Below are 20,468 nucleotides of genomic sequence, written 5' to 3' on the forward strand. Positions count from 1 at the left end.
CTGATAATGATTCTATATTAGAGATTCTCAAAAAAACTATCTCAAAAAGAAAGCGTGCCCCGCCAGTGTGCAAAACAAAAGAACAACGATTTAGTTTAGAAAATATGAGTGTTTTATTTGTTTTTCCAAAAATTTTCGGGTCTATAAATATCTTCGCATATTTTCAAATATCTTAAAAATAGACATTTATTTACATTTGGCATTCCTGATTCGAACGCTAAATTCTGTTTTTGACGTTTTGAAGGATGCGAGTGCGAGTAAATTCAAGAAACTTTGAAGTAGCTCGCACGCCGGATCACACATGACGCTAACTGGCATGATGTGTTCACACGGTGTGAGTAGGTGCACTGTAGTAACTGACTAAACCGACTCGTATGCTTACTCGTACCGTCTGAACCCGGCTTTATAAATGGGCCTGTACACCCAAGGCGCGTAGAAGTATATCCTAAGGTGGGCCAACTTGCTAGAACCACTCTTCAGCCATCTTGGAAGTCTACTGTGTTTTGTTTGTAAACAAAACACAATACGCTTGTGCCCAAGCTTGCTCGTCTTGCACTGGAGGAAAACATTAGTAAATGCAACTACCAAATCTTTAGTAGTTGAAACTTTGGTAAAATGTACGCATTTTTTGTAAATATTACCAAAAATTTGTAAAACGGATGTCTTATGCAATACACATCCCTACTAAAGATTCGTATATTTTACTTCATAGCATGTGTAACCTTGATTGTTTTCATTTATAGGAACTGTAATGTGCGTACTTCGCAGTCGTCATTCCTCTTGAGGAAACAAAGCTATTCGGAGGTAAGTTTTTTTTTATTTTTATTATATTCAAATATATGTAACTTCTGTTTCTCTTCGGCGAAAACATATTCTCGACCACAAATATATCGAGAACTTGTTTTCGCTGCGGAAAAACAAAAGTTCAATTCGTTGTATTGAAATCTTAATACATCGAATCTTATAAAATAAACTTCAACACAATCCTTTCCCTTTTAATTTTCAGCTTCTAATCTTGGATTAAAATTGCACAGTTGACTATTCAATGTATATTAGACTGAGCATGTGCAACACAAAGAAATCTCAGGTAACCACATATATTTCATCACAAACCCATATTTATAACTAACCATAATCATACATCAGGAAACGGGAGCGCAAATAATGCGGATGAAATGTACTGCGATCTGGTCCCATCAACTGCCAACTAATCAGTTGTTCCTGTCCTAAAGGATGAAAATGTGCAACAGTAAAAGGAGCAAAACCTCCCACAATCCAATCGACGAAAAAATCATCGACCTAACACCGACCGTAACGCTGGTGCCTATTCGGTACGATGTTGACATCTGGATACGCCATTAGTTTGTATGAGGGAACCTTTTCTCTATCAGATTAGTCGGCCCGAAGGCAGTTTTAAATTGGTAGAATTTGTATGAAAATTGTTTCTTGGCTTTATTTATCTACTTGAAGTACGTTTTCCTGACCTTAGTTTAAATTATTTTCTATAAATTTTCAGATATTCTCACAAAAACTTACCTTTATAATATAAAATTATCTTTAGGCATAATTTTTGTATGACGTTTTTTCATCACTTGCATGCAATAGTGATTTTCATTTACATTGAGTACTAATTTCATTTGAGAAAAATAATGTTCGTTCATAATTTTTATTTTAAAAGTGTGTTTATTCCTTTTGAAAATCCATTCTGTCATGCCTATTCCCCAAATACGTAACATCGAAAATTCGTTGGTCGAAAATACAGAATGATTAACAAAACGAATCGGCATCACTTTTTCTTCAACGATGAACTGTCATCTCACACCAAAACAACCGGATCATATAACTGGTGAGTATGGAATCTTTTTCTGTTTTTTATTTTATATATTTTTTCAGTTTGGAGTTTGTGGAATAGATAGGTTTTTACTTTATGAATCTGGAACGAATGGATTGCTACCGGCGGCATTCCTGAACGCAATTGGGTCCAACACGGAAGCTAAACTAGTTCATATGCATCCGGACAACGTTGCCCAGAAGCAGGCACAACAAGCAATGAATTTCGATACGGAACAACTGAGCAGATGCATATCAGTGAAAGTTTATTCCGTTCTGAGACATTTCTACCAACGAAGTAAGGACACGAACGGTATTGAATTGAATGATGCTAAGCCAGATCAACAGTGTGGGGAGACTGACGGTGTAGATTCGCCACAGGTGGAAATTAATCACAAACGCAAGATGTGACATTATCAGATCTCCCAAAGTGGTTTCTTACCAGGTATACTATTAGATAGCAGACATTTTAAAATACTAATTATTTTATTTTATTTCAGCTATGAATACACCCGTTCGGATGATGTGGCTTTTTTGCTTCCATCAACTGGTGAATGAGAAAAATGACTTCCCCCATCACCACAGTGCTTATTTCCACTTCTATTACAACAGTCAACAGCATCGGCTTTCCCGTAGCAGTATCCTCCAAGCCATGGTGGCTGTTCCAGGGGACAACATCAACAGCAGCAGCATCTGGACCTGACCATCGATAGTGTTTCGAGCAACTTTCCATATCGGAGATCTCGTGCTTCGCGCACATTGAAGAAACCTCCTCAGCCACATGTGTGTCAAGGAGAAAAAGGAGCTGGATTCGAATCGTCAATCCAGACAACCCGAATGCACCGATTGCATTATATATCTTGTTTATATTTTATATGCATTTTGTGTTTTTTTGAATAAAATGATTAAAATCGATCAATGTTTTTCCTTTTCATGTTTCATAACAAACCAATACAAACAAGAGACGATCAGTGTTGGAAGCAGCGTTACATGCAGGTCGACGCCTTGCACATGTTGGCAAAAAAGTGGCGTCAAGTTGTTCGATGAATGCATATGAAAGGTCGATAACTCGATTGCAAGGTGGCAGCATTTGAGGTCGATTGTTGACATTTCATCGACCCGATCTTGGCAGGCAAAACGGAATGTGGGCTTGATGAGTGAGGGTTTGAAAGAACATATGAGATTGATTCGGTCGAGGCTGCGATTAAATCTGCACGAGCAATGTTTAGATGTAGAATGTAGGATGTAGGAAATTACTGTGTCAATGATAATGTATGATTGAGGACAGCTTTTTAAATAAGAATTAATTATCAACAACATAATGTCATTATCCCTTATCATTATCTCTTACAAATAAAAAACAACGTTTTCACTGATGCTGTTCCTGTTGGCGTTAACGTCAGCGCGCCTCTACTGTGATCAGTCTCGACCAGCAACCACACCATCACAATCACTGACGCACACCTGCCTCGAGTCCGTGGTAAGATTGACAGATGAAGAAACCAAAACAGGAAGTAGAATATAAAAGAAACAAAAGAAAAAATCACAAAGAAAATATTGTATTGATTAAAAGCGGTATTCAAGGTCTTATCCTATTTTATGAAATTTTCCATAATTAAAATATTATAATAATTCCATAAATTAAAATATCCTATTTTGATTAAACATAGAAGGACTAAACGTGAGTTAAATATTCTAGTATACTATGTATTCTAAAGTTAATTATATTTCAGGAAAATAATAATAAATCACATCACTACCATTGTGTTATTATTATTTCGGAAAGATTCCAATCCGGAGATCTGTTGGCAATTTCCAACATATTATTATTTTCGTTTATACACGAAACAAAGAGGACAAAATCATCAGTCATGTCTGCCAGATCTATGCGGTCAAAAACGGACAAGGCGAATACAATGGTGAAAGGCACGAATGGTGGCGTGAAAACGGTGGCCACAGAAGATTTAGAGGTGTCCCATCCCGGTCACACATGTCAGGTATGCCGAGGAGAAGACACCAGCGAGATGGTGATGTGCGACAATTGCCGGAAATGGCATCACTTCCAATGTGTCGGTGTCACGCAGGAGGTTGAGAATCATCCCTGGAGCTGTACCAAATGCGGAACCGCAACCGGTGTCCAGACTACGATTTCAACCTCTGATACAGCCGATCAGTTAGGCGGTAGTCATAAGCAACAGTCGTCGAAGCCAGAAGTCGGAGATCCACCACTACGAGACCAGAAGCAAAATCATCACCAAGCCAACAACACCAAATTCGTGCAAGTACATGCACCAACTTGCCTTCCTAGCACATCCGGTACTAGTCATGCAAACGTTGTTCTCGATGTACCATTCGCTGCAACTGTCCAGCGGGAAGAAAAACGCGAAAAGAAAAACGCACCGAGAGCTACCTCATCTGGATCGAGTCGCTCCGCGCAAGCTGTCGCAAAACTGAAACTTCAGAAGCTGGAAGACCTGAGAATTGTAGAACTGCGTGAAGCAGAGCTTCAGCGAACAATTGCAGCAGAATCGGTGAGGAAGGAAAGGGCATACCTGGAACAGAAATATCAGCTGCTGGAGGAGGCTATGAGCGAAAATAACTCAGTTACCGGTGTGTCTGCAACACGAGTGAAAGAATGGGTTGTAGCTAGCAGCAATCAACATAAAGTGCACGAACGGAATCCTGCGGAAGGAAGCCAGATTGATCCGGCCAATCATTTAAGCGAAATCCAACAAGGGTACTCAACAACCATGGAAGATCCGAAGCCGAACATAAACCTTCCCGGCATAGGCCTTCCCCAAGCGCTCCATGTAACGGAGTTGTTGAATCCGATGCCGATATTCGATCCACCAAGACCTATAAATACAAGTGTACTTCATCCGGCCCTCCAAACAGAACCGCCGCGGTCTATGATCATCCAGAATGATCCTGAGTTTCTACGGAACCCAGAAAACACGAGGTTAAATTCGCAGCCCCTCAACGTTCCAATGGCTGTCTCAGATCGAAGACCTCTAGTAACGCACCCAATCCCTGGCGCCCGAATAGGGACCCTGCATCAACTACATGCAGATCCATTTGCTGCGCCTCCTTGTGCAGAATCGACGAGACCAGATCCAGTTTCGGCCCCAAGGCCCTCATATCCTGTTTCGCAACAACCGCGACCAGAATTGAATCCTTCACATCCTATCTGTCATCCTAATTCGGATCCTCGTGCATCATTCCAACCACAGTGTACACAGTCTAATCATCAAGGTTCTGAGCGATCCAACCAAAACGATCGAGACGAAGAACATTATGATCCGTGTCCGCTTACCCGCAAACAATTAGCCGCTCGTCAAGCAATTTCGAGAGACTTGCCGATGTTCTCTGGGAACCCTGAGGAATGGCCTCTTTTCCTCTCCACCTTCAACAGTACGACAATGATGTGTGGGTTTACCGACGAGGAGAACATAGTTCGCCTGCAGCGGAGCTTAAAAGGTCGAGCATACGAAGCGGTAAAATGCCGACTAATGCATCCCTCCAATGTGACCGGAGTAATATCGACGCTCAAGATGTTGTTCGGACAACCTGAGGTTATTATTAGTTCGCTGATTAGAAAGATCAATTCCCTTCCACCACTGAAGGAGGATAAATTAGAAACGCTCGTAGACTTTGCTGTTCACGTAGAAAATTTTTGTGCGACAGTAGACGCGTGTGGACTGGAGGAATACTTCTATAATGTAACATTTCTCCATCAACTCGTCAGCAAACTACCACCTGCTATCAAATTAAATTGGGCACAACATAGGCAAACGCTTCCCATGATCAACTTACCATCGTTTAGCAGCTGGCTGTATACGTTAGCGGAAGCCGCTAGCGCCGTAATTATCCCCAATGTCACTTCTGATCCAACACCCGTTCGGAATGAGACTCGTGGTAGTAAAAAATGGAATTCCTACGTCAACGCACACTCGGAAGAAACTTCATCAAATTATCATAACACTCCATCATACAAACCAAATGCACTCAACGATGTCTGTCCAGTATGCAAAGGAACCTGCAAATGGATTGCCAAATGCAAGCATTTTATAGAGTTCTCTCGTGATGCACGTTGGGCTACAGTCCGAGACCTCGGACTTTGTCGGAGGTGCTTACGTCGACATAATGGTGGATGTCAAGCTAAACTCTGCGGAAAAAACGGATGCGAGTTAAAACATCATGAGCTGCTACATAACGACCAGAAAAACGCGTCGTCATCCTCCACTAAGCCAGTAGCAGCTTCTGCAAATAAACCTACGATGGTTCAGCGCAATAATCCATCTTCTCCAGGAACGAGTACATCTGAACACGGATGCCACACTCATCAGGTAACATCCAGCCGAATTCTATTCCGCTACATACCGATAGTTGTTCAAGGAAAGCACGGTTTAATAACGACATTTGCCTTTTTGGATGATGGTTCGGCGCTCACACTTCTCGATAATGATTTAGCTGATGAACTGATGCTCGAAGGAGAGAAAAAACCGTTGTGTTTACAATGGACTGGCGGGGCACAGAGACGAGAAGACAATTCAAGATCCGTCAGTCTTACTGTAGCAGCAGCACACCGTCCATCCAAGCAGTATACCTTGAACGGCGTACGCACAGTGGATGAACTGTTATTACCACCACAAACGCTTAACGTAGAAGAACTTCGCAAGCGATGTTCTCATCTTAATGATTTACCAATTGCCTCATACGAAGATGTTCGACCGAGAATACTGATTGGAATGAAGGATCAGCACCTCAGTCTAGTTCTGAAAAGCCGAGAGGGAACACAAAACCAGCCGATTGCTGTTAAGACCAGATTAGGCTGGACAATCTGCGGAGGAGGGAATCAGGACGACGCTACCAATCTAGTGCACTCAATTTTCCACGTGTGCCCTTGTGAAAAACGAACGGATGAGGACCTACACAAAGCGATGAAGGAATATTTCGCAATTGATAGTTTGGGGGTCGCACAACCAAAAAAAACGCTTCTGTCTGCAGAAGATGAACGAGCCCAGTTTCTGCTAGAATCTACGACCGTGCTCAAGGGTGGCCGCTACGAAACCGGCCTATTATGGCGCTACGACTCTGTTCGTTTACCAGACAGTCGTTCAATGGCACTACGCCGACTTCAATGCCTCAAAACACGAATGGATAGAGACCCTCAGCTCGCGGATGCGCTTAACCAGAAAATCAGCGAGTTTGTCACAAAAGGATACGCCAGAAAACTTTCCGATGAAGAACTGAAACAGCCACTGCAGCGAGTCTGGTATTTGCCCACTTTCCCCGTTACAAATATCAATAAACCAGGGAAAATTCGAATAGTGTGGGACGCTGCTGCCTCCGCTCATGGAGTATCACTAAATTCCGCTCTATTGAAAGGTCCTGATCAGCTCTGCGTTCTGTTCACGATTCTGATTCAGTTCCGGGAAGGACGGATAGGTCTCACCGGAGATGTACGTGAGATGTTTTTGCAAGTTCTTATGCGTTTAGAAGATCAGCATTGCCAACGATTCTTTTGGTACGATGAAGAAGGTAAAATTGTGGTTTACGTGCTGCAGGTGATGTCCTTTGGCGCCTGTTGCTCCCCTAGCAGTGCCCAATACGTCAAAAACGTTAATGCGGAACGCTTTAAAGCAAATTTTCCAGCGGCAGTAGAAGTGATACAAAAACGACACTATGTCGACGATATGCTGGTTAGCGTCGAGAGTGAAGATGAGGCGATTCGACTTGCCCAACAGGTAAAGAAGGTGCACTCGAAAGGCGGATTCGAGATCTGTAACTGGATCAGCAACTCTAAACGCGTCATAGCGGCATTGCAAGTGGAACCAACGAAAGAGAAGAACCTTGACTTATCTCCAGAACTAGCCACGGAGAAAGTGCTTGGAATGTGGTGGTGTACTAAATCGGATACCTTTACTTACAAGGTCGGTTGGACTCGCTATGGACAAGCGCTGCTGGAAGGACAACGGCATCCCACTAAGAGAGAGATGCTGCGGGTTCTCATGTCCATGTTCGATCCACTTGGTCTTATCGCTCACCTCCTCATGTACTTGAAGGCATTGCTTCAGGACGTATGGCGTTCAGGGATCGGCTGGGATGACGAAATTAGCGACTCTCTTTTCGACAAGTGGCAAACCTGGCTGCAAGTCCTCCCGAAAGTTGAAAAAATTAGCATTCCGCGGTGCTATCGCGCACAAGTCACTTCAGACTGCAAAAATATCCAGCTGCATACATTTGTTGACGCCGGCGACAGCGGGGTTGCTGCGGCTTGTTATCTGCGTTTCTCCCAGTATGACATCGTTGAATGCAGCTTAGTAGCTGCTAAAACGAGGGTTGCGCCATTAAAATACCTTTCAACGCCTAGATTGGAACTTCAAGCGGCCTTGATTGGTTCCAGGCTTGCTCGGTCCATATCAGGAGCACTATCGGTGAATATATCACGTCACTACTACTGGTCGGATTCACAAGACGTATTGTGTTGGATCCACTCAGATCATCGCCGCTACTCGCCTTTCGTTGCGTTCCGAGTAAGCGAGATCTTAGACACCACAGAAATGACCGAATGGAGATATGTGCCAACTAACCTAAACGTAGCGGATGAAGGGACGAAGTGGAAAGGGCTTCCGGATCTGTCTTCGGAAGCTAGATGGTTCAAAGGTCCTGAGTTTTTGCGACATCCAGAAGAAAATTGGCCACGTTCAAGTACTACAGTGAAAACCACCGACCTGGAGCTTCGCCCTAGTGTGCTAGCGCATTTCGTATCTCTAGAACCTATAGTTTGCGTAAGGGAATTTTCCAGTTGGAAACGGCTTATCAATGTAGTCGCCTTTGTTCAACGATTTCCTGCCAATTGCAGGTTGAAGCTCCTGAAGAAATCAATCGCGAGTGGACCAATTTCTGGACAAGAAATGTTGTCTGCCGAAATGTATCTAATTCGTCAAGCTCAGCAAGAATCTTTTCCAGATGAGATTGTCATCCTTCGAAAGCAGCAAAAGTGTTCGGCTCAAACCTCAAATCCGATTCCCCAGACTAGTGCATTGCACCAGAAAACACCTTGGATGGACCAAAATGGAATAATAAGAATGCGTGGACGTATCGCTGCATGTCACTATGCGACCGAAGATGCCAAGTATCCAATAATACTCTCGCGTGACCACCACACCACTAAATTAATCGTCGGTCATTACCATCAAAAATACCATCACCAAAACCATGAAACCGTGATAAACGAGATCCGTCAAAAATACAGCATACCGAAACTTCGCATGATCTTCAAAAAAGTACGTGGAGACTGCCAACTCTGCAAGAATAACCGGGCTATACCGTGTCCACCTATCATAGCTGACCTTCCCGAAGCACGACTTGCTGCTTTCGAACGCCCATTCACTCATGTTGGCATTGACTTTTTTGGGCCATATGAAATTGTTATTGGACGTCGAATTGAGAAAAGATGGGGAATGCTCGCAACTTGCCTCACGATCCGAGCGATTCATATCGAGGTCGTTCATTCCCTCAACACCGATTCATGCGTCATGGCAATACGAAACTTTATCTCTCGGCGAGGCAAACCGCGGGTGTTTCATAGCGACCGTGGCACCAATTTTATCGGTGCCAACAGAGAACTGAGGGAAGCGGAAAAATCTGTGAACCAAAATGATCTGATGAAAGAATTTGTGGATGGCGAAACGAAGTGGGAGTTTTTGCCACCCTCTTCTCCGCATATGGGCGGCAGCTGGGAGCGGTTGATTGGTTCCGTCAAGAAAAACCTGATGGCAATTCTACCCGCACGGAAGCTGTCGGATGAGGTCCTGCGGAATGTGCTTACCGAAATTGAAAACACGGTCAATTCTCGACCGCTAACTCACGTTCCAGTTGACGACGACTCAGCTCCTGCCTTGACACCTAACCACTTCCTCCTTGGGTCATCGAATGGAATTAAACCGCTCTGCACTCTCGATGACAGCGATGTCGTGTTAAAACAAGGCTGGACACTATCCCAAGTTCAGACTAACTTGTTTTGGAAGCGTTGGGTAAGCGATTACTCGTCTGAAATAACTCGACGTACCAAGTGGTTCGTCCATACAAAACCAATCGAAGTGGACGATATAGTGGTGATAGCCGATCCTAAGATGCCACGGAACTGCTGGCCGAAAGGCAGAATTATTTGCGTCCATCCTGGACGAGATCACCAACCCAGGTCTGCGACTGTGAGGACAATGACTGGTATATATGAGCGTCCGGTAGCCAAGTTAGCTGTGCTAGATGTGCGGCGCGGAGGAGCGTAAGTAGACCGAATGGTCGACGTACCTGGGGGGAGTGTTGGCGTTAACGTCAGCGCGCCTCTACTGTGATCAGTCTCGACCAGCAACCACACCATCACAATCACTGACGCACACCTGCCTCGAGTCCGTGGTAAGATTGACAGATGAAGAAACCAAAACAGGAAGTAGAATATAAAAGAAACAAAAGAAAAAATCACAAAGAAAATATTGTATTGATTAAAAGCGGTATTCAAGGTCTTATCCTATTTTATGAAATTTTCCATAATTAAAATATTATAATAATTCCATAAATTAAAATATCCTATTTTGATTAAACATAGAAGGACTAAACGTGAGTTAAATATTCTAGTATACTATGTATTCTAAAGTTAATTATATTTCAGGAAAATAATAATAAATCACATCACTACCATTGTGTTATTATTATTTCGGAAAGATTCCAATCCGGAGATCTGTTGGCAATTTCCAACAGTTCCAATGGTGGGCCAACATGCCCACCATCCTATAAAAATAATGCCTACCAATTTCCTTTTGTAAGATATACCAATGATTAGTAGGGTAGAAAATGACTAACGAATTGGTAACATTTACGAAAAAAATCGTCATATATACTAAATTTTCCTCTCAGTGTGTGTACACCTAAGACAAGATGAGACCAAGGCGCCTAGAAGTATATCCTAAGGTGGGCCAACTTGCTAAAACCACTCTTCAGCCATATTGGAAGTCTACTGTGTTTTGTTTGTAAACAAAATACAATACGCTAGTGCCGAAGCTCGCTCGTGATCAGTCTGTCTCTTTCGCGCTACAAGCAAATAATTCCCCTTCTGCTTTCTTCCGTACTGTTTTCATATCCCACTCCCCTAACCAACTTAGTGACGAAACGGCCTCACCTAGTACCATAGACCCGTCTTGGATGAGACAACTGGCTTCTTACTCTTCTTCGTCGTACAAAAACGAAGCCATGACATGAAGATGCCAGAGTTGCCAAAAATTACAAAATTCCGATTTTTTTAAATTTCTGTTTTTATTAATCGTAACATTCGGTTGGTGCGAATTTAATGATTTTTCATATTTTCAATAAGGCAATCTCAAAAATATGTTTTAAAGGATAAAATAAGTATATAATATCTATAATATAATAATGATGTCCATAACAACCCGTCCAAGTTTGTCGGAGAATCTTTTCTCGTTGATTCGTGAAAAACAACGGCGCTTAATTCCGTTGTAATTCAGGAACAACGTGAAAATCGTGACTCTTTCGCAATACATGACCGTAGTACCGAATGCTTCGCATACAGCCGATACACAAGAACATCTTGTTGGATTGATAGACTTGGTATCAAAGCAGCGAGAAGAATGTTCAGCCTAGAAATTGATGGACAATGAAGCACCCTCGACATCATATTGAATTTCAGCTTCATCTAATTTTAATGATTATGTGGATGACATGAATATTGAATTCGACTATGAGAACACCGTCGATAAAGCGAAAACTTTCCTCGACAGAACAGAACAAAATTCGTTGTTCCATATAGCTCTTTACATCATCAAAATAAGTCAGCGGGAAAGAATATGTCAGCAGTGTAACAATTGGTAGTCAGTAAAACACAACCTGAATGGTATCAACCATCTCTTTTTTCATATTTACGAGCTAGAGCTAACAACTCTCCCATATGCATAGTGAATGATGAGACTTTCCATTTCTTCTTAGCAATGGAAATTATAATCCGAAATATGAAATCGCATTAGGGACCTAACGAAGCTAAATTGACGAATGACATACATAAACTTGCATATAATTCCTTCTCATTTCCTTTAAACTAAATATCGTAATATTCATTAAATTCACCGATTGACAGAAATTTGGTCCGTATCTGACTGAAATTTGGTCCGTAAAAGATCCCCTATTGTCTGATCTTATCTTAGGTATCGATGAATAACTACAGTTGGTAACCAAAACGCAAAATAAAGAGCTGCAATCAGAGGGGATGTGAAAACAATGTTAGTAAACAATCGTCTCCTCGCATACCGGTATGAAGATGATTCAATGCACCAAACAGTCCTCGGGAAATAACAACGCGCACCGCTCATTTGTTCCGGATTTATTTGTTTGTTTTATACAATAATTCAATAAAAATAAAAACAGATTACACATGGAAATTAAGCTTGCGCTTAGCCAATAAAACGGTCGGACTTATACTCCAATCACCTTACTTATTTCGTAATGCCTCTCTCGCCATTGATAGCTCATTTCAATTCTCCTCTATCTTCTCATGTATTTTGATTTTGTTTCTTGAGTACAACATCAGCAGAGCATAAAATTCAGTAAACACCTAAACTTAGCGCTAGAAAACGTGATCAACTCAACATTTACAGAACGAATTAGTCAGAAGGGAGTACGCAATATATGGGCTAAACTTGTAGCATAGCAAAAAGCTCGTTTACTGTTTTTTTTCTTGATATAACTACATCAAACTAAAATTTATATTTACAACCATAAGCAATCGTTTGTGATTGCGCTAAAACTTTGCCACTGGGTTCCGTTTGTCTCAGAGTTTGTCCTTGCTCGCTGCTAGCAGTCGGGAAAAGTTTGTAGAATAACAATTCGAATTCCAATCAATGTGTACTTAAACTTTAAATTCTATAATTTGCTACTGGTTATGTTAGTGAATGTGTGTGTGTGTGTGTGGTACAATAATCGGTTGCTTTTTGGGCCTCTGTGAGATTTTTATTTGTGTTCATTGAATGTGAATAAATTATTCCATTTTATTGTTACTTTGTAGTGCTGCATCTATACGCTAGGTTCAACAATTACGTGTTAATACTATGATTGAAACAGATTTCATTGTACCAATAATCTTTAAAGAGATCAAGTTGAAAATGGTTCGATTAAGTAGAAAATATTAAGTTGAATTTTCCATCGATTCTAACGCCGTCAAACATAATTGTAACCCCTGCTGTACACCAATAAAACGGAACAACACACGAATAGATTCCCGGATCGATTGGCTTCAGCCTCAAATTATTTCTTTTTGCGCTGAATATCGCTTGAAAATATTTTTACTTTCCTTCTGTTTTTTTGTTGTTGCGTATTTTTGTTTACTTTTTGCTCATCACTGATGTAATGTATAGCAGAGGTATTTTGAATTTCGTTCCGAAAGCTCTTCCAAAATTGCCTGATTAGTAATCCTACATGGTTGTTTGTTTCCATGATCGATGCTAGGAATTAAAATCTCTTCAAGTAGAAAAATATATTACCACTCTCATTGTTTTCATATCAATACATTAGATTATTAGATAAATGTTGACATCTAGATTGTGATTCAGGGATTGTTTGCCACAGTACTCTAGTGTATTTGCTGCCTGTCTCTGAAATTGGAAGTTACTTAAATTTAGAATACACATTATTTACATATTATTACATTTTATTTCGCTTTTATAAAGCGTTATTATTTCGTATGTTTTTCATGCGCATTTCTCGCAGCGGAGTTCTTTTGAAGAGCATCCAACTAGAGAACTATCCTATGTAAATCGAAAGTCTTTGAATTTCTAACAATAAACTCCCGTGCTGCCCTTCTGGTCTATGTACAAAATGTAGACTTGTGGGATGTTCGTGGGACTGCCATTGCTGCCCACTCATAAACTTTCGATAGATCGCATCAAAAATTGCCAAATATAAAAAAAACAAAAAAAAAATTCGTCGAAAAATTGCACACTCTCAATTGCATCACAATGGAATCACAAGATCGGTACTGGGTTCACTTTATTTGACCCATTTCTCATCGCCCGACAGCACCTCGATTTCCGGTTGCATCTTGATCGTTATCACCGTCGGATCGTAGTAACCGGCCAGATAGTATGTATCGTTGTTGTCGTAGATTGCACTGTACTGCTTTGGGTCCGATCCAAACTTACCGGTGTAGTCCCTCAGCGAGAGGACTTCACACTTGTGCGAGATCGTCTGCACATCGTTCTCGTCCTCGTGGGGCGACTGGAAGAGGGCACCCTGCGTATGGGAATGGAATGAATTTGTTATTATTTCTTCTGGCCAGAAAGAGGACCGATAGAACTTACGGGATACTTTAGATTCGGACACCCTTCGGTTTCTTCCGGATGGTAGAACCACTTCACACGGACCACCATATTGTTGGTGGATGTTTCCCACATGGACTCGATGTGGCCAATGTACGGCCGATCCGGCCGACCAGTAGAAAGGAAGACGGCACTGTCGCCGACCTAGAAAATAGAAGAGAAAATTTCAATTGATTACTCAATTGATGGACACTTCACAGTTGAAGGTTAAATTTTCAAAACACATGTGAAAATCAAATTAATCAAATCAATTAATAACGCTTGCAAAAAAAAGGGGCCAAATTTTACCAATTTTGCGTTCACCTTAAAATCTGGTGATGACACCACTTGTGCATTGGCAATCAGTAAGCGATGAGTTTTCAAACAAAATTTGACACCTGGCAATATTTGACAACTGATCAGTTGAAATGCGAAGGTATGGCGAAAATAGTGAAGCGCTCCATGGTTTGTGCGTACTGGGAGGTCCATCCCGTGGTTAAAAAAGGGGATATCGTTGAAAACAATGAGTCCGCCGAATACGCCTATTCCGATATCCATAATATCCTTACGCCTCTGGAGAAGAATAAGAACATTCAAATAACGGTGTCGGTCGATGGTGCTACACGACTGCGACTGAAGCTAAAGTAGAAGATGGATGGAAAGGTGGCTACATCGTCCCGGGGGCGGAGCATCGGGCCAGACAGTGAGAAAATACCTAGCGGAGATGGACATCATCAAGACGGGCAACGACTGTCAGGGATCAGACACTTTACGTCCCTCTCCAAGGAGGTATGTTCCCACGTGGAGTACATGCCCATCACCTAGTTTCCAAAGAAGGTGCTTCTGTGGCTAACGAACAGCGAAAAGGGAATGTCATAGCCGCTCTTCTTCCGTTCGGGACTTGCGGTGCATGGGGAGATTCACAGCACAAAGTGACTGCCAGAAATTGACTCCTTCATCGCAATCATCGCAACACTACGAGGATGTGGTGTTTTGGCTGGACCTGACCTCCGCTCATTACGCGAAGAATTCGCTGAAGGAGATGACCGCTTGAAGATCGATGTTGTTCCATCCGCCAACCATCCGAAAGTCCTTCAGCTGTGTCCCATCAAGAATTTCTGGGAAAACCTGAAGCGGAGGGTCTACTCCAACAGTTTCGTGGCGAAAACGGAGGAGGACCTGATAAATAAAGCTATGAAAAACATGCCAGCAAGTATGTTTTTCGAAAGTAATGGCGAATGTTCCAGGCAACTGTCGGAAGGCAAAACATTTTTGAAACATGGTCAATAAAATTATGCTTTTCGGGATTTTTTTTTAAATTTTTTGTAGTTTTTTATCACCATCCGAAATTGTCTATTATTTTAATGCAAGCGTTATCTCCGAATATTAAGCTCAATGTTTGTCTTGTTCTGCTAATGTCCATTTGAGGAGAATTACAAAATTGACAAATTTTGGCTGAGTTGCATTACAATTTCCGGATAAAAAGAGGAACGAAGGGATATCGACCCTTCGAATCAACAAGATGAACAAACACATCTGAACGACGACTCGACTAATTTACAAGCTTTCGATATGTCGAGTCAGAACCCATCTTCACATTGCTAATTGCTTATCTGAGAATCAAACTGATACAAAAAAAAAAGAAACAAAAAAGCCCCTTTTTGCATAAAATTTTCCAACCGATTCTGACATGTCATGCGATCTAATCGACTGTATCATGTCAAGCTCGACACTTCTTTCCCTTTTTTAATGATCCAAATTTTCCTATAGAAACATCGCCGTCTCAACGTCTCAATATCAAACTTCAGTCATTTTTCTAGTGTTTGGTTGAGATTTATATGTCAAATAATACGCCTTGATTAGGCTGACCAACGCAAAAAACACAAAATGCATTTTTTTTATAGAATTTCATGAATAAGTGAATAAAACCGGGAATAAAGTAACCATATCCTAAGATCCCCAACAATGGAGGATTGTGGAGCGTTTACGAATGTTCACTAATTAGCAATCGACAACAACACTGGAAAATGGACAATGTATCTTTAATTTCAACAAATCAGATCTTTTTCAAGTATGTTTGTCTTTTTCAACAGCTTTCGAAAGAAATTCCTTAATTTTAGTTACCACCCGTTAGAACAAGTTAATTAGTTGTTTGTTTTAACAATTTCCTCGTTCAAATTGAATAGGAATTTCAAACCGAATTGGCACCTGAATATAAAATTAGGATGTGTAGAAAAATAATAAAATCAAAACAATGAAAATATAATGTTTTCAATAGGTTTCCGGAATAAATAGCCCCAGAAAACAACTGCAACAGAAACAACCGGTCAGAAAAAGTGTAGTAGGCTAGAAATATTGTGGCTCGGGACAAACATCATGTGTATAAATGGGCCTTATTTCCGAATACACTACACGTGAAAGCAAAGTGAATTGAGGACAAGCTTACTCCGGTTCACACGCAACTGCAAATATTTGGTAGAATTCATTATGAATACACCGAGTTCATTCATCGGGGTTATTCGGGTTTCCACCAAACTCTCTTTTCAGGGCAAACAGAGCGAGTTCATGTATTTTTTTTCACTTGTAGGGTAAATAATCTTGGTTTGTCCGATTTGGGGTGTTTTTACGCAACTAGTGAATGCAAATCGATTTTTCTCCATGAAAATCAAATGTAATCGGTAAGAGTTTGGGTTTGTTGAAAAGCCCCAAGTCTCTAGTTGCTAATACTACCATAAGGCGTTGAAATTATTCAAATTTTTATGTTTTTTAACGATTTTCCTCAAAGAAGAATTATGATCATGGTTTGACCACCTCTGATCATGGTTTGTCCAAAAAATGAACATGGTTTGTCAGGTTTTAGAAATCACCATTTTTGAATGAAAACATTCGAATTTTCAAGTAGATTTATCATTGCCTGAGTTTACTGTCATCATATTGATCCATTCCTTATTTAGGCTATCTCCAGAATATTGCCTTTTCTTGGGCATTTTAAAAGTGTTACCCTCAACACAGATAAATTTTATTTCAGCTATGCGCGAAGGACACAATAAACAAACTGCAGCACGCCAAACGGTTGCCATTGAAATAATCTGGACAAAACAACATTATTGAATTGGACAACTCATGATCAGAATTGAATTAATCAAAATGCGTTAATTTAATGATTTTACGATGTAAACCTGATACAATTGGTATGCATGCATGATGTTTACAATATTTGTAAGTGTTATAATCCATAAAAGGTCTGAATACGCGCCAAATAATCATTTGGTGATCGATTAAAAGTTAGCTCGAATGAGGGGCGCATTGACAAAAATAGAAGGTGTATTTTATAATCCTTTAAAACATGTAATTCCGTAGAAATATACTATAAAACTACTGTAAATCATGAAAAAGAATATTTAATTTATGTTTTGAAACATTCGAATACCTGATTTGACAAAGGTGTGCTACATTAGAGCATTCAAAAAAGTGGACAAACTATCATTTTTTCGACTGGGCAAACCAAAATCATTTACCTTATTTTGAGAGGTGAAATTGAATCACGCAAAATAGAGCAAGTGCAAATGTTTATTTATTCTTGTATTTTAGTTAAAAATATTTCTTTGTTTTATTTTAGGCATAAAAAAACAAATAGACAACAATTCTCCCGCATTCTGGCCATCATGGAACAAAATCTCGATGTGGCCAGGGATTGTAAATACATTTATAGGAAATCAATAACTGCTTTATTGAACACAATAAAGAATTCACTGAATAATTTGGGTCCTCCCATACGCACCGTTGCAGCATGGCAAAAGGTGAGTTTGCTTTTTTTTGGATTACCAATTGATAATGAATGTTCTGTTTTCAACTTTCAGGTTTGGACCGACAAAAAACTACAAATAAAAAAAAAAATTGTAGCAAAAAAATTAGTGGGTTATATCTATGATATAACCGCAAGGTTCACGTGGAACTACCTTAGCTGAGCAATCATTCGTTTGTATTGATTAAATTCTTGATTGAATGAAACAGTTTCCAAATTCATTTGAGATCAATATATTTGCTCTGTGAGTGAAAAAAATGAACAAATGCCGTGTAAAGTCAATTCATTTATTGTGATTGATTGTTCTTCGTTACAAGTAAATTTAATGACGGACCTTTTACGTTTGGTATGATGACTAGAACAAAATATATGTACGGAAGAATTATCAAACGTTTGATGAACCAGCCTAAGGCTGAAAATCTTTCCAATAAAGACAAAAAAAAATTATCAAACGATTATTTTATTTTACATTTCCCTCTGAAGTTTACATCCCAAAAGTGTACATACTTCTCGAATCTCGAATTTGCTTGAAACTGGGAAGTTCATTCGCTTCTAGTGGCTGCACGATTTTCCCAGGTTCCTAAGTTTAGAAGATCATGTTAGGACAGACATATTCCACTCTGCACAAAGGCAAGCGAGGACAAAAGAACTCGCAGTTTGCATTTATTTGCAGAGCCGATTTCCCCAGAAACCACGGTTTTGAAGTCTGTGTTAGGGAAACACATTTCAATCGGAACAAAAATACCCCCGATTTGTATGAATTCGCAATGCCGATTTCCCCACGCTTCATGGATTTGAAGTCTGTGTTAGGGAAACACATTCCAGTCGGAACAAAACTACCCCCGACTTGCATGAATTTGAAATACCGATTTCTCCAGGCACCTTGGTTTAGAAATCTCTATTAGGGAACACATTTCGGTGGGAACAAAAGCTCCCCCTACTTTCGTGTGTTCTTTTTCTTCTTTTTGGCTTTAAGAGGGTTTAAACTTTTCAGTTCACTCGCCTCTAGGCTCTTTCGTGTGCTTGCAATGCCGATTTCGCTGCTTGGTTTTAAAGTCTGTGTTAGGGAACATTTTTCGATGAGAACAAAAGTCCCCCTACTTTCATGTATTTGCAATGCCGATTTCCCCAAGGCTGCTTGGTTTTGATGGTTGTGTTAGGGAAACCGTAAATCGGGCCAATCAAAACGATGCAGTTAGGGCGTTTAGATAACGCCTAATATTTTACAGTTATTCAATTGTTTATCTAATGAAAAACAACATTTTGTTAGTTGCGATAGATGCGTAGAAATATTCCCTATCAAGTGATGCAAACATCTCTCCTATCCAGTACGAAATGTTCGAGCTATAAGCATTCGAAATCTTTAATTTTTTCCTGCATGTTCTGTGTTTAGGTTTTCATTTTATCCTCCATATATTCCGGTTAGACGTAGTCCCACGTCAAAAAAAGAAAAGAAATAACACGCACTGGAGGTGGTCCTAATACTCAACATACTTTTAATAAAGTAGAGGAAATCATTATCCATCTTATTCTTTAGAAAGAACGGTGAACAATGACGGTATAGTATTGATTTATTTCTTGATATATTATCATAATTTACATACTCTCCTTCAACATTGTTGGACATATTTTTAGACTCAGTGTGCCTTCCACACCCATGGTTGTCGATGAGACTACACATTCTGACCAGGTCCAAATAATAGAACCAAATATAACGATCGATGAATCGTTTCCTGCTGATGCATCCCACGAAAGCGGCACTTGAAGAAGTCATTCAACAATGCGTGGCCGCGAAAAAGGGACAAAGCGGAATTATAGGAGACCTTTTCTCGAGAAACAACCTGACGACCTTTCCAAGATGAAGCAGCGTGTCTCGGATTGCGCTCGATACGCTCGCAAAACACATGAATTGCATGAAAAGCGGTTGCGCTTAGAGAAAGAAAAGTTTCACTTCAAAATGAAAATGATGCTCGAGGAACGAAACAAGAGAATTTAGTCGAGAACAGAATCTGAGTGATATTGATGGCTAATGGTGAGTTGATTGTTTTTTTTTGTTTTTAATTTTTCATTTATCTATATAAATATAAATGGAAGGCCCAAATGTGATGCTAAGCGTAAAACCCGAGGAAGGAATGGTCCGATTTGAGCCGTATATTTTGTTGTATTCGTCTCTGCCCGTAGATCAATGTTATGGTGAGAAAAAGTTTTGAAATGTTTGAAAAGCATTTGTACTGTATTGATTGAATTATCGATTGAATGAAATAATTTTCGAATTCAATTGAATTCAACATATATGCTTTGTAAGTAAAACGTTTGAACAGTTGCCATGTAAAATCAATTCACGCATTGTAATAGATTATGTTCTTCGTTACAAGTAAATTTAATGACCGTCCTTGTACGTTTGATATGATGTCTAGGACTACCAAAATACTTGAACGGAAGAATTGTCAAACGATCATTGTATTCTACTT

At 40.3% G+C, this 20,468-nt stretch overlaps 2 protein-coding genes and 2 long non-coding RNA genes across 13 annotated transcripts in view; 3 read left to right on the plus strand and 1 right to left on the minus strand.

The window, feature by feature from the left end:
• Nucleotides 1-745: 745 nt before the first annotated feature.
• LOC129774653 (uncharacterized) lies at nt 746-1,570 on the plus strand. Its single transcript, XR_008742746.1, has 3 exons — nt 746-804; nt 1,007-1,087; nt 1,147-1,570. It is a non-coding gene; the product is annotated as an uncharacterized LOC129774653 (long non-coding RNA).
• A 261-nt stretch (nt 1,571-1,831) lies between these two features.
• On the plus strand, nt 1,832-3,066 carry LOC129779070 (uncharacterized). The gene is made up of 3 exons (XR_008743555.1): nt 1,832-2,275; nt 2,331-2,380; nt 2,443-3,066. It is a non-coding gene; the product is annotated as an uncharacterized LOC129779070 (long non-coding RNA).
• A 680-nt stretch (nt 3,067-3,746) lies between these two features.
• On the plus strand, nt 3,747-10,124 carry LOC129774157 (uncharacterized). The gene has a single exon (XM_055777852.1). The coding sequence runs from the start codon at nt 3,747-3,749 to the stop codon at nt 10,122-10,124; it is 6,378 nt and encodes a 2,125-aa protein (XP_055633827.1).
• Nucleotides 10,125-12,208: 2,084 nt separating this feature from the next.
• LOC129779772 (protein winged eye) overlaps nt 12,209-20,468 on the minus strand; it is a 619,088-nt gene continuing 610,828 nt past the window's right edge. For all 10 annotated transcript variants that reach the window (XM_055787460.1, XM_055787461.1, XM_055787459.1 and 7 more), the window contains 2 exons: nt 14,196-14,357; nt 12,209-14,127 (listed from right to left, as the gene is read on the minus strand). In XM_055787460.1, coding sequence (XP_055643435.1) covers nt 13,885-14,127; nt 14,196-14,357 — 405 coding nt within the window. In that variant the 3' untranslated portion in view covers nt 12,209-13,884. The remainder of the gene's footprint in view (nt 14,128-14,195; nt 14,358-20,468) is intronic.

This window comes from Toxorhynchites rutilus, chromosome 3 (assembly GCF_029784135.1).
Source record: "Toxorhynchites rutilus septentrionalis strain SRP chromosome 3, ASM2978413v1, whole genome shotgun sequence".
Classification (NCBI taxonomy): Eukaryota; Metazoa; Arthropoda; class Insecta; order Diptera; family Culicidae; genus Toxorhynchites; species Toxorhynchites rutilus.